Source organism: Halichoeres trimaculatus, unplaced genomic scaffold (assembly GCF_033239565.1).
Source record: "Halichoeres trimaculatus isolate MK-OKI-2021-1 unplaced genomic scaffold, fHalTri1.1 fHalTri1_scaffold_6, whole genome shotgun sequence".
Classification (NCBI taxonomy): Eukaryota; Metazoa; Chordata; class Actinopteri; order Labriformes; family Labridae; genus Halichoeres; species Halichoeres trimaculatus.
The window spans coordinates 31,805,243-31,819,045 of NW_027437184.1; the positions used below are offsets into that span (position 1 = coordinate 31,805,243).

Genomic DNA, 13,803 nt, shown 5'->3' on the forward strand with positions numbered 1-13,803 from the left:
CAACTTTAATGGTTGAAAAATGTCATGTGGAGGCTGATCCCTGTCTGCCAGGTGTCACCGACCATGATGATGTCTGCTTGAGAATTTTTCTATTTTATCTCAAACACACACATATCATGTGCCATCTTATGATATTTCTACCAATAGAAAAACACACAGTTGCATTGAACTTTCCCCACTTAGCTTCTCAAGTTTCACAAATAAACAACTCCACTCTGCCACAACAAGAGAAATTCTCTTTTCCAATTCCAAATTCTCTTTCCTGGCCGGTGCCAGAGACAGTTTGGTGCCAGAACCTAATCAGAAACCCGGTTTTTGTTCTTTGTTTCGACCACCAAAGAACTGGCCCTGGACCAGAAAAAACAGTTTCAGAGTGGAACCATGTCCTCGCTGGGTTAGAAATAAGAACTGCTTAACTGCAGGGTTAACGTGGCTGAATTTACAACAACCAAAAAATGTCTATGTGGTTAAAGAGCTTCTATATAAAAAAGAAAGAAAACCAAATACATAAAAAGAGTAGATGGTTTTCAGAGGTGTTTCACACATTTTCCAGCTTTTGCCTTCAGAATGACTCATTAATTAAAAAACTTGAGGGCATGTTCAATATTTGAAGGAATCAGTGTGTATTTGGTTGTTTTCTGTCTAAATCTATTTCTTATCCTTGTTTCCAGACATGCAGGGGTTTGTTAAAGGTTTTTTTTTTGTTAATTATTATTATTATTTTATTTTATTTTATTTTTATTTATTTATCTATTTTTTATTTCATATTTTTATTTTATTTTTTGTTTTTTTATTTCAATTTATTTTTTTTATTGTGGTTATTCAGTTCCATACAATCAATGAAAATACATATTATATTTCTCATTTAGCCATCTATTATTGCATCATTGTATTCAACATAAAAAACCCCAGACTTAGCAAGCCATATTAAAGCAAAGTAAAGTAAAGTAAACATAGCCATTTTTTCAATAGTGTTGGATAAGAACAGGAACTTTGATTAAAAATACATTAACACATATATATAAGATGTTGGGGTGAACCTCAAAGACACATTAAGCCCTCTAAAGAGGGAATATAAAATAAAAGAGGACACAAAGATCTACTTAAAAGGAATGATGGTCTTATTGGCCTGACAAATATTACCCATCTTTCCCATCTTAAAAAAACAACAACAAAAAAAAAACACTTGTTGTAGTAAAGGTAATCCTGTCCATCTTGAAAATATCATAGTTTATACCAATCCATTCTTCGATGGTAGGTTTTCCAGGTTTTAACCACCTTCTTGTTGTAGGTTTCACGAAATGAAACTCGTAAGTAGAGGAGGAAAGATTTTCATTAACGATGATCTTTGAGCTTCTTAAAATTTTTACATCCAACACAAGCTGCAGTGTTGATTTTGTTCTTCCTCAAACTGCACATTTCTCTAAACTTCATCCTGATCAGTTTTTAGGAGGCTGTAATCCTGATCAGTGCCGTGGGAAACACAGTGAGAAACTGTTGATCAACTCAGGAATTAGCTGTGGGCACTGACACTTTGTGATCACTTGTTGCTCGCCTGTTGTTTGTAACCTCGTTCTGCTCCACCCTCCCATTCATTTAAGGTCAGTTCTGGTTTGTGAAAAACGTTTGTGAGAATGAGCGAAAAAGCCAAACTCCAGGCTTTGCTGAGAAAGTTCACAAACCAATGATTGCCATCAGCGAGGCTAGATCCATTAATTATTCGGTTTTATGACAAATCCATCTCCCTAAATTAGAACTCTGTCTCATTAAATGACCATTTTTCGCTGGAGTTAATTGCAGGAATTTCCAGAGCCCCAGTGGATAAGTACAGACTTTCACTACTCACCATTAAAATGTCTGCTGTTATGGCCCAGTTCAGGAAAAGCAGCGTCTCTCCGATGAAGATGCAGACCTAAATAAAGAAGCAGACAAAAATATTCCATTTAGTGGTGCTAATTAAGGTCCGCCCATTTCCTCTGCACAAAAGACTGCTAACCAGAGACGGTGCCAAAAGAGGAGGATGCAGATATTGCTTCTGCATGTGGGAATCTACGGCTGAATAAAAGTGCTTTGGTTGCTGTGGGTTAAAAACATGTTATTACGCTGTGGCCTAATTATACGCTGAGGTGCAGGCTTTCATTTTGGTTCTGTCGAGCCTTGGAGCTGAAAACGGCTCAGGATGATAAGAGCTTTATATTGGATGTACAGATCCAGCTGTGAGATGTGAATTTATGTCCTGCTGCTGACTGGCTGGGACACAGAGTGTAAACTTTGAGCACCACAGCGGGGTTGACGTGCGGCGTATGACATGGAGGCCTCAGTATGCAGCAGCTGGTGTTGGTTTTTTGGCCACTTCATTAAGAAAACAGCCCTGGAGGGATTTGGTTGCAGAGGAATCTACTGTATCTGTATCAGCTGGTTTGCTCTGGCACGGTTTAACACGGTGGGTTTGATGTGTGTTTCCTGCCAGGGGAATAACCCTTCTGCCGGCGTGTCAGACCTACAGTACAGCACAGAGAGCTTCAGAGGGAGTCTGACAGTGAGGGATGTAGACACGTCTGCTGTGAGAGCTGTGAACCAGACACCGTGACCGACATGTTGCCTCTTGAAGAGAAAAGTCTGACCCTCTCCTCAGATTAGCTGCGTGTTGACGAGACGGCAGCTGCGAGGGGTCAATCGGCCCCGGCAGAGTAACACTAACCGTTACATTCACGTCACGCCTTATAATGATACACATCTGTCAGCGGTTTGCCATGAAACCTGAGTCGATCACTTACAACTGCTGCTGTACTGTACGCTGAATTAATACTGTACAGGAGAATTTACTGCCAGAGGAACCACACTGAAACACAATGTTTGATTTAAGGGTATGGAAGTGAACTCTCTGCTGTTAAAATAGATAACCCAGTGCTATAAACATTTAGAGACTCAGGTGTGGCTCGTGTTCAGGCTTGAAATTAGCATACACACAGAAAATGTGGCCAAGATGTCACTAACTGTTGTTAAAGTTACGACAGTGATACTGAATTTCATCTCTGCAGAGCTCCATCAAAAACTCAGGTGAGCCAATCATGGCGCTCCTTTTTCTGCTTGTTTGTTTTCTCTTGAGGACTTCTGATGCCAGTTATGATTTATCTATGAGCCTCTTAGAAAAAAAATAACAGAAATGCAGAGTCACTTGAGTGCAACAGCTTTTTTAAGTGGCAGGAGGAAAGAAACCATCCAAGTATCTGTTCTTGGCAACTTTCTGCATTTTATACTTTTTCAAAGGTGCTAGGAGGACTAGTGTTTTTCTAAGATTAAGACTCAGTTTCCCATGAACAGCTGTGTCATTATGACATTACTCTTACCAAAGCATGGGTTTGATGAATCAGATCTTATTTTTAACTCTGCTTTTCTTTGTTATAGACAACTTTTCCCAGGATGCAAAGGGGCAAGGTAATGCATCTATTTGTTGCAACGATACTGTCCTGGTATCGGTGTTTTGGTGTCCCTCAAAGCTGGATTAGTTTCGGTGGGAAAGGGGCTAATCCATAGTGCCGATCCAGGCAACCAGCTCTATGCCTTTTTTTTTTTTTTTTTTTTAAACCAGCGCTCTTGGCTACTTGATTTAAAATGTTGCCTCTGATGCACTTTCTTTTTTTTGCTGCATTACCAGTCAACAGGGAATAAAAGCTGCTAAACATTTAAATATTTCATAGTTTAAATAAATATTAACTCCAGTAATTCCATTTACTCATTTTTTGCCTTTTACACAAAAATTACCAGTCTTATCCACAGCTACAGGGTGTCCATCAGCCACGTGACCTGAGCTGTGTCTCTGATTGGACAATTACATAATCATAACATCTTCTCAACCGCAGAGTTAGAAAAAAATTCACTCACCGTACAGTATGTGCTGTTAGTGAAATCAGTGTTTCAGACCCAAGCTGTTTTTTGAACCAGGCTGTAAATATGTTTTTAATGCTGTAAAAGTCAGTTTTTATGGCTGGGTGTGTATGCCACTTCTGGTCTTTCTGCAGCCAGCCTCAAGTGGATACTCAATGAACAGCAACTTTTAGCACTTCCACATAGGCTTCATTAACTGGATGTTGCACCTTGGTGCTTCCCTAGTTGTTATGTAGGGCTCAAACTTTGGAAACTTAGTTTGTAGTTAAGCGTCCGGTGTCCATTACAGTGATTGTATTGAGACTATTTAAAGATGACTCATAAAACCCTCACAGCTCCTTTAAATACAGATTAAAATGTGGTGTTACGTGAACGCATCAGCTCATTCAGTAAAACTTTCTGGTATCCATACTTGGTGAATTTCTGAACCTTTATGCTTTTATTTCTTCTGCTTTAAGACTCCTGTGAGAAGCCTTTGTTTATTTTGCTTTCTGGAGACCCTTGTGAACAATTCTGTATCTCTGTTGATTTGTTGAGTACATGCAAGTCTTTAATCTGAAAATGAACAAAAAGCATTTGCAGCAGTGTGCTGTTAACTCCTTTGTCTGACATCGACCTGCGGCACTGTGTAAAGGCATTAACACAAGGATATAAAAACACATTGTCTTATTCCTGGAGGTATAATTTGCTGTTATAGCTCATGAAGAGGCATCAGCACCTATTTCAATCGATTTTAATTTGAATCACAGCAGGAAGCCCCTGGATATTAAGACCAAATTAAATCAATGGGACAGAATAACCATGAATTTATATCACACGCTGCAGATGAGACATTATAAAGGAAAACAACAGAGGTATTGATTCAGAGACAGCTGCATGAAGTGGATGTAGTGTTGGCGGTTGATGAGGAGACCCTGTAGCAGAGCTGACATTGACTTGTCTTTGCTGATGCTGCTCAGGCAGTTTTTCCAAAGTAAATTTCAAATTTTTTTGGGTGTATTTTTTCTCTTTACATCAGGAGTGTATTGATGCATTTGTGTCAAACTGGTGCTGTGTGTTTTCCACAGGGTTTCGTTCTTTATCTTAACTGAAGTAAATGTGTTCTTTTGACGCCCTGAACCTTTCTGTCACGCATCCCTTGTCCCAAATTGAGTTGGACAGATTTGTAATCGTGTAATTAATGTGGATACTTGAGCAGCTCAGGTCTAATTGGCTGAGTCATGCCTCTGTCAAACACCTGATAAATGCACGCCTTTGACCTCATCAGAGTTCATGTAAATTTGAATTCATTAAACTTAAATCACTTCCCAGGCCAGTAATTATGTGTCGTTTGGGAACTACTTTGTTCAGCAGCTGTTGGAGAAGCATTAAAGAGAAATATGAGAGTGTGTAACTTTCTGTGTCAGTTTTATTAAAGTGTTAAGTTTCAGGTCTGAAGTTAACCACCCTGAGCACAAAAACAAGATAAGGCTCTGCTGCTTTGATTTGTTGATTGATGCCTAAAGGTCGGAGGCTAGACACCCAAAAGCAGGGCAAGGATACGGAAGCCTGTTTGTTATTTTCCCTTTCATGCACGGGAAATATTTTCTAATCTTTTTCCAACTTTCCAGCTTCATTTCTTATCCCGAGTCAGTTCCTATTCCTTTGTTTTCCCGATAAGAGCTGAAAAATGTGTGCCTGCTCAGTCTGGCAGTTCACAGCGCATTGTTTCAGGGTTGTTAAGTTGCGCCCTTTCCTGCTGTACCGGCCATCAGACGCGTGAGATCTCTGCAGATTGGAGCGAGACTCTTGAATTTTGGATGGACAAGCTTTGAGCCTCCTGCAGCAGCTCCTGAGGCCTCTCAGAAAAACTAACGATTAATCCGTTTATTATGAGCAGCAGCATCCACACGCCGCCTCAGGGCCTGAAGGAGCTTTTATAATCCTTTATTCAAACATTAACCCCACCTGATGAACTTCTCTAAACTTTCTCTTGTTCGATTAGTCACCACACTCCTCTATCAGTGTCTTTCCCCGAGGCTCTTCCATAATTAACATACTCATATCTCTCTTTTCAGAAAGGGTTGAATCCTGGAAGTATGGGAGTAAAAGCACCATTGAATTCAGCTTCCTCTGCTGCAGACACAACAGAGTACCCGACAGAGAAACAGGAAACGTCTCTTACATAAGCTCCCTCGATGCTCTTCTTTGCCACCACGAAGATGAGGCAGATGAAGATGGCCGAACCCAGCATGCTGACGGCGCACACCAAGGGGTCGGCTCGCTCCGTCTTCTGGCGGCAGAAGCGCGTGGTGGCCGCCCCGATGACGACGCCCAACAGGCCCGTCACACAGGTGATGGCGCCAAAGATTAAGCTGAACGGGAGAAACAGAGACAAGAGGAAAGAATGAAGATTGTGAAAACTCATGGGATTCACGGCAGGCTGTTACATACACTGACCAGCCAAAAAAAATGCCATGCATTAATTTTTCACCAAGATCTTGGATTGAAGATGGTAGAGCCTGACCGCTGACTTTTGAAAATTTGCTAGGGAGCATGAAAATTGGACTCTGGAGCAATGGAAGAAGGTCACGTGGTCTGATGAGTCCAGATTGACCCTGTTCCAGAGTGATGGGCCATCAGGGTAAGAAGAGAGGCAGATGAAGTGATCTCCCATCATGCCTAGTGCCTACTGTCCAAGCCTGTGGGGGCAGTGCTATGATCTGGGGTTGCTGCAGTTGGTCAGGTCTAGGTTCAGCAACAGTCTGTGCTCAAAGAATGAGGTCAGCTGACTACCTGAATACACTGAATGACCAGGTTGGTCCATCAATGGATTTTTTCTTCCCTGATGGCACGGCCATATTCCAAGATGGCAATGCCAGGATTTATCAGGCTTAAATTGTGATAGAGTGGTTCAGGGAGCATGAGACATCATTTTCACACATGGATTGGCCTACACTGAGTCCAGATCTTAACCCTATTGAGAATCTTTGGGATGTGCTGGAGAAGGCTTTGCTCAGCGGTCAGACTCTACCATCATCGATGAAGATCTCGGTGAAAAAATAATGCAACACTGGAAGCTTATCAAAACAATGCCACAGCAAATGCTGCCAAAATCAAAGCTAAAGGTGTAGTTAGAGTGTGTGACCACTTTTTTTTGTTGGCCGGGCAGTGTATATGTACATAGACCTTGAAAGACAAGGATAACGAATGGTTGACAGGGTCGTAACGACTGAAATGTTTAAGATTTAAAAAGCTTGGCACAAAACCCAGCAGAGCCAAAATATACAAAGTTCCTTGGGAATTATTGTTTGTTTGTGCATCTAGGTACAGCGAAAAAGACAGTATGTGATATGTACGGAAGAGGATTAGGGCCACAGAAAAAAACAACAAAAAATTAAATAAATTATATATGTATATATGTATACAAATATATATATATATATATATATATATATATATATATATATATATATATATATATATATATATATATATATATATATATATATATATATATATATATATATATATATATATATATATATATACATATATATACATATATTTCTATAAAATTTAAGTCAGAAGTCTGACTTTTTTTTTCAGTGGCCCTAATCCTCCCCTGTGGATATGGGACTACAACAGTGGTTCTTAACCTGCAGCCTCTGCTGTGGAGGTCAAGACACAACTGACTCATTGTGTTAATTTGTAATGACATGCCCTGCTTGGCCATATTTTAATCTATACTAACTGTGTCCAGAAAAAAAAGAAAGTGGTCAGACGAATATGTACAACATGGATTCACATGTATCAGCGTCCTATCTGCATGACTTACAATGCCACCACTCAACCACAGTATAACAAAAAACATGCCTTTACATGTAGCAGAAAAAGATTTTTAGATTAAGCCGCCAATCAAAAGTAGAAAGGACTCAAAGCTTAGACAGTCTTTGTTGAACTGCTCTCCTCTCACCTGTCTGTGCTGCTGCAGATTTTCTCAGTACAGGCCTCCGTCTTATTCTGCACCACCTGGGCTCTCGCCAAGTACAGAGGAATCATCATACCAAACGCACCTGTGGCAAAAGACACCGCCGCCGAGGCCAGGGAGGAGAACACGTAGCTCCGACTGGCAAAGAAAAAAAAACAAACACACACACAAAGAAAAGGCAAACAGGTGATTATCTGAGCTTACAGAAGTAGAACAATAAACAAGCTTCTGTTTCTGTCAGACTACCTCAAACATCTCACCTCTCCACTCTCACTCCTTAATCTGATAAACTCTGACGGATAATAGGGGTTTAGAAAAACAGTTTGGAGGATAATCTGGTCGGTCGAGATTAGCATCACTTTAGAGGTGAGAAAATGAGAGTCTTGTGCTGCATGGGACGTAAACTGAAGTGACACGCGGGGAAGGCTGACAGCTTTATGTGGGGACAGGAATAACATGCTATTTCACACTTTTCATGTTTCCATAGGTGGTGAGTGTTGCAGCTTACAGTCACAGGGGATTCAGGGATGAATATGTGTTTGCTTTCTTTAAATAGTCACCATAAACCTGTGTGGGTACACTGCTATACCTATACAGAGTTTATAACGTTTAAAAAAAGATATGTAGCCTGAAAGGTCGTATAAAAACAAGGGTCCACAGTGTCAGCCTCACAGTGATCAGTGTTTTAGCTGCTTCAGTGCTGATGTTTCCACTCCTCTAACGGCTATTTTTAAAAAGAGTTAACATTTATGATGCTCATCCTGCGTGTGTCCTCAAGCATAAACTTTGATATTAAAATACATGAAGTGAAATATAAGTAAGATAAGAGAATTTATGTTTTTTCTAGCCCTTAAGTAAAACTGCTTCATTATGGTTTTATTACAGATTCTGACTAACTCAATGTTTGAACCATGACTCCCAGAATGAGCCTGATTGAAGTCATTGTTCATAATGTCAGTCTTACATCACAGCACTACTTTGTTTTCCCATTAGCATACAGAACAAAGACATTTCACACATCTGTGCTCCACACTTTGGCTCATTTGTTTTGACCATTTTCCATTTTATCACTATATTTCACATTTGAAAGCATTGGAATATATTTTTATGGCACAATTTCTTTCCAAGATCAGAAGAAACACATTTTTTTTCTCCAGTACTGATAAATAAAAAAAAAATTATATTTCTATTAAGCTCAAACTTTTTAGTTTTCCTACGTGAAAAGCCTTTTTTGTGTTGCAAAATTTCAGTAAACCTTGACATGACATGATTAAAATGATTTTCAAATCTTTTCTTTGCTCTGAGAAAATGTAATGAGAGTTTTTGTTATGCTCAATTTGCATTGCTGCAGGAAACCTTGGTCCTTCCTGCTGAAGTAAAGAATGAACCAAATAAAATTAAAATTCAGAGCAGTTCACTTTGACAGTAATTGTGGGTTCAGTTCCTGCAGCTTTTTAAAAGAAGGCTTGGCACAAGAAATGTCCCTTTTCTTCTGGCAGATATCTGAGCGTTTGTTAAGATGCTTCTTTCCAGTTTTTTTTTTTCTTCTTTTAAGTTGTTCTAATTTTAAATGACTATGATATTATTTATTTTTTGTCTTATCTGCTTTCTCACTGTTTTTTTAAGTTTTTACATAGATTTTTTTTTTAATCTTTATTTTACCTTGTTTTTATCTTGCTCTACGATTTGCATATGTAGACTACTTATAATTTCCGACATCTTTATCCGTCCCATGCCTGCTTAAATATGTTTCCTTGATGACTTTTTATTCATTTATGTATTTATCTATTTATTTATTTTTTATTTATTTATTTATGTTGTTGACTGACTGTACGAATGCATATACACTGGGAAGCTACAAATGAATTGCCCCTTGTGGAATAAATAAAGTTGTCTGAATCTGAATCTGAATCTGAATCAATGATCTTTCGGAGTCTTCACTCATCTATCAGGTATAACCTGCCCTTATTCTCTGAGCTTACTTCTTGGCGAGTGCCTTCATGTCACAGGCCCAGGAGGTCCGCGTCCTGATGCGTCCCATCTGGTCGGCACTGCCTCGCTTTGGTTCCGGCACAAAGACCAGGATCAGAGTCCCAGCTGTGATCCCCAAAGCTGGAGACACCTATGAGAAGAAAACAAAAACCTATGAAACGGCACGTCACAGTGACATGATGTTAGGAGTGGGCGGGGCTTGTGCAGACATGAGACTCAGGACAAAGAACAGTGTGTTTACAATCTGAATGGATGACCACTGACTGTGTTTGTCGATACGCCTGACATCCTATACGAGCTCTCTGCAGCTCAGAACATTCCCTCTGCTCGCTCTGCTGGCACAGTGTGTGTCCCTCTGTGTGTGTGTGTGCATGTGTGTGTGTAGGCATCTAAGACTGTAGAAAAGCTCTCAGCTGCTGCTTTGTGAGCACCAAGGTGAAGCCCTCACTAGTGCTCATCTGCCATTATATTCACCGTCATCCTTTATGGGACAGGTGGCAGCATGTTGGTGCATGTGTGTGTCTGTTTTTCAGGGGGACACACACACACACAAAAGACAGGATGCAATGTGTGGGAGAGGATTTCAGGTGATACAAACGCACAAAAGCTGGAACCAATTTCATCCGTCAGGGGAAATTTATGATATTATGTTTAGTGGCTCATTTATATGCAGAAATATGGTGGGATATGTGTGTTCTCAAGTTTATTATTGAGGGAGTCATTTTGCAAAATGATGTGGCTCATAATGTTGCTCATAACGCAGTGTTTATGGTCCCAAAGGTGTGAGGATTACACTGATTATTTCCTTTCTCATATTATGTCTCTGCTTCAGCCTCCTTCGGCTTCTTCGGAGCGGTTTAATTGCAACAACATCTTCAGGAAAACAACACAAAGAGCTTGTTTAAAAGCAGGATACAAAGCCTGACTCAAAGGAAATACTGATCTCTTTTTTTCCTTAGGAGCTCAGATAATAATTCAAAGAGACACCAGGAATCTGTGACCTCTAACCCCGACCCCACAGGGCACATCGGACACTTCCGTTATGGATGGTTTGCAATCAAACAAATTAGCTGCTGCCCCTCGTGTGCTCCTTGTTTCCAAAGCGTCCCTTTGCTTCTTCAGAATTCGCCAAACACGGAAGGTCCAAACACGCTGGGCGAAAACAAACGGAAGCTCTGCCGTGTTTTTTCCTTAAAGCGAGATACCACCGCACAGGGCCTGTTTCATGTCTTGGTTTTTGTTCCCCCTGCATGCCACACCGGTGATTAATTGGCTTTGAGATTGTTTTATGGGAATGTCACTGTAGCTGTGGAAAGGAAAAAAACTTCCCGCCCTTTGTGCTGTTTTTTTCTTTTTTCATGCTCCATGGAGACAAAAAGAAGTAGACTTCCTGTTTCCTCAAACCCTGCGAGCTGTCATGTTCAGGAATCTCTGAGGGAATATTAAATGTCCTCCTTTAAATGCCAAAAGCTTCATCAGGTCACATTTTGTTTCTTGGATTTTTACAGGCTGACCCTGAAGGCAGCAGCTCCTGTTAGACCTTTTACTGGTCCAAGTGCTGGTATGCCTTATAGAGCAGTTCACTGCTAAACGCTTTGTCCAAAGCACTCAGAGGAGGCCTAATGAAAAAGTGCTATGACAACAGTGATTTATGCTGCTGACTCACACCCGTATTTGCAGCCCTGCATAAAAACAGCTAGGTGAGGATTTTTTTCTATCAAAGTGAAAAATATGAGAAAATCTAGGTAAATCCTCACGTCTTGATGGATGAAATGAGCCTGTAACAACCACCTTAATGGTTTGAGAGTGTTTCAGGCTTTGTGTGAGACAGTAAAAGGACACAAATCTGTCTCTTAAACATCTCATCCCACTCTAGGTCACCTTTTTCTTGCCTTGCACCAAACAACATTTTCAGCAAATTTCAAAGACACAGACACATTTCCAAAGTCAGGATAAAGTTTGTCTCTGAGCTCTTTTGTCTCATAGGTTTCTCTGGATGGTGTCTGTGGACGGCCTGATGCTGTAGACCTGACTCCAGCTCCTTCTGACCAGTAACAGTCTCATCACCATCATCATTATCATCATCATCATCGTCACAGTCTCAGCAGACGTCTGTCTAACATGAGTCTGCAGTTTTTGATCTGATTCTCTACAAAGTGTCAGGTTACACAGCTCTGTTCATGTCAAAGCATTCTGAAAGTTTCAGCCTGTTCTTTTATAGTTTTAAAGAAGTCTCAATTCTTCGCTCATTAAACTGTTAAAATGCAGTATCTGAGAAAAATGGACGACGTTCTTCTTCAAGCACTTCAGGATTGCTCCTGGGGATGGGTACCTTTCACATTTGAAACGATACGGTACCGATGCCCGGTACCTGGCAATCGGTACCAGTACTCAACGGTACCAATTTTCGGTACTTTTTTGTATTTATGTGGTAAAAAATATCAATTTGTTCAATAATAAAATATATATTTTTTACAATTTAACAAATATATTCTTCTATATCTAACCTTAAAATGCTGTGATCATGTCCAGCATGGAAAATCGCCTACTCTTCCACTCCTTCACAGTCACAAGGAAGCGTTTAGGTACCTAAACATGGTACCTTTTGATTTCACATGAATCGATACCCGGTACTTTTGACAGAATTCGGTCGGTACCTAAAAAAGTACCTAATTCGGTACCCACCCCTAATTGCTCCTGGCTCATAGGAACAGCCTTCTCTTTCTACCTGTGTCTCAGTGAGGCCACTCCTGAAGTCGCTTTTGCGCTATTTTCAGGAGACAGAGACTGAACAGACTGCTGGGGAGGCTCAGTCCTGGACCCTGTGGAGGTGGAGACTGGCTGGACTGGAGAGTGGTGGACGAGTGGTGGACGGGATGTCGTCATCTAATTTCTTATGGACCTTTTTGCACTTTCTATACTCTTTCTTACTTCTGTTTTCTTAAATGCTGCTGTGACTCCTGAATTTCCCCTCGGGGATAAATAAAGTATTTTCTATTCTATTCTATTCTATTCTATTCTATTTTTCACATGTTGTTTACCAACTGATCTAAACCATGTCCAACTTTTGGTCAAGAAAAACATCATGTACCGTTCAGCCAGTGTGTCCCCCTTTGGGCTAAAGCTATTCACTAGGCCTCTAAAGGCTGTTCGCTCATTCACAATTTGGGAGAAAATTTGACAAAAAGTGTTGATTCTTCTGCCCAAAAATGATGTACCATCAATGTTTGTTTCCATGGAAACTGTTTAGAACCCTAAATAAAAGTTTAAATGTGTGATAAAATTGGTCAATACGCAAAAATGAAAAAAACAAAAACAAAAAAACTACTAGTTTTTCTTAAAAGTATCCTATGTACACAAGCTGATAATATTTTTATATATATATGAAAAAATTATATAAAAAAACTACAAGCTTCCTTGGTAGTACACTTAAATGTCAATATTACTTAGAAAAAAAATTGAAAAGAGAAAAAAAACTACGAGTTTTCCTTAACAGTACACTGATAAAACATGGCAATATTACTTTTTGTTTTAAAATTTTTTGAAATTATTTAAAATTATTTAAAAATAAATTAATTAATTAAAAAGAAAATATTCCCTACAAGCTTTTGTTTAAAGTACATTCATTTAACAAGTTGATCTTACTTTTATAAATAAATAAATAAATAAAAACAAACAACCAAAAAAATTCATTTTTTTCCCTCAAGGCTACCTTTAAGGAAGTTTGTTCTTACAACTGGAGCTTATTAAATGCTGCAAAGCTATCTTCTCACGGTTGGTTAAGAGGGGATCACACCCCTTGTCTTGTCTTCATGTTGGGTCTTTGTTAATAATAAAACATCAACTGGTCCAGACATGCTAATGTTTCTTTATTATCTTATGTCAGGTGTTGGCTCCCATCCATTAACCGATAGGTATGAACTGAAGCCTTTAATATAAAAGCTAACTCCAGT

At 39.6% G+C, this 13,803-nt stretch overlaps 1 protein-coding gene across 3 annotated transcripts in view; it reads right to left on the bottom strand.

The window, feature by feature from the left end:
* Nucleotides 1-13,803, bottom strand: part of spns2 (SPNS lysolipid transporter 2, sphingosine-1-phosphate) — a 117,921-nt gene that overhangs the window by 25,931 nt on the left and 78,187 nt on the right. For all 3 annotated transcript variants that reach the window (XR_012598342.1, XM_074672714.1, XM_074672715.1), the window contains exons 6-9: nucleotides 9,841-9,980; nucleotides 7,844-7,996; nucleotides 6,053-6,242; nucleotides 1,847-1,912 (exon numbers count right to left, since the gene is read on the bottom strand). Coding sequence is in view for 2 of the 3 variants with exons in the window: in XM_074672714.1 (XP_074528815.1) it covers nucleotides 1,847-1,912; nucleotides 6,053-6,242; nucleotides 7,844-7,996; nucleotides 9,841-9,980 (549 nt within the window). In the remaining variant the exon portion in view is untranslated. The remainder of the gene's footprint in view (nucleotides 1-1,846; nucleotides 1,913-6,052; nucleotides 6,243-7,843; nucleotides 7,997-9,840; nucleotides 9,981-13,803) is intronic.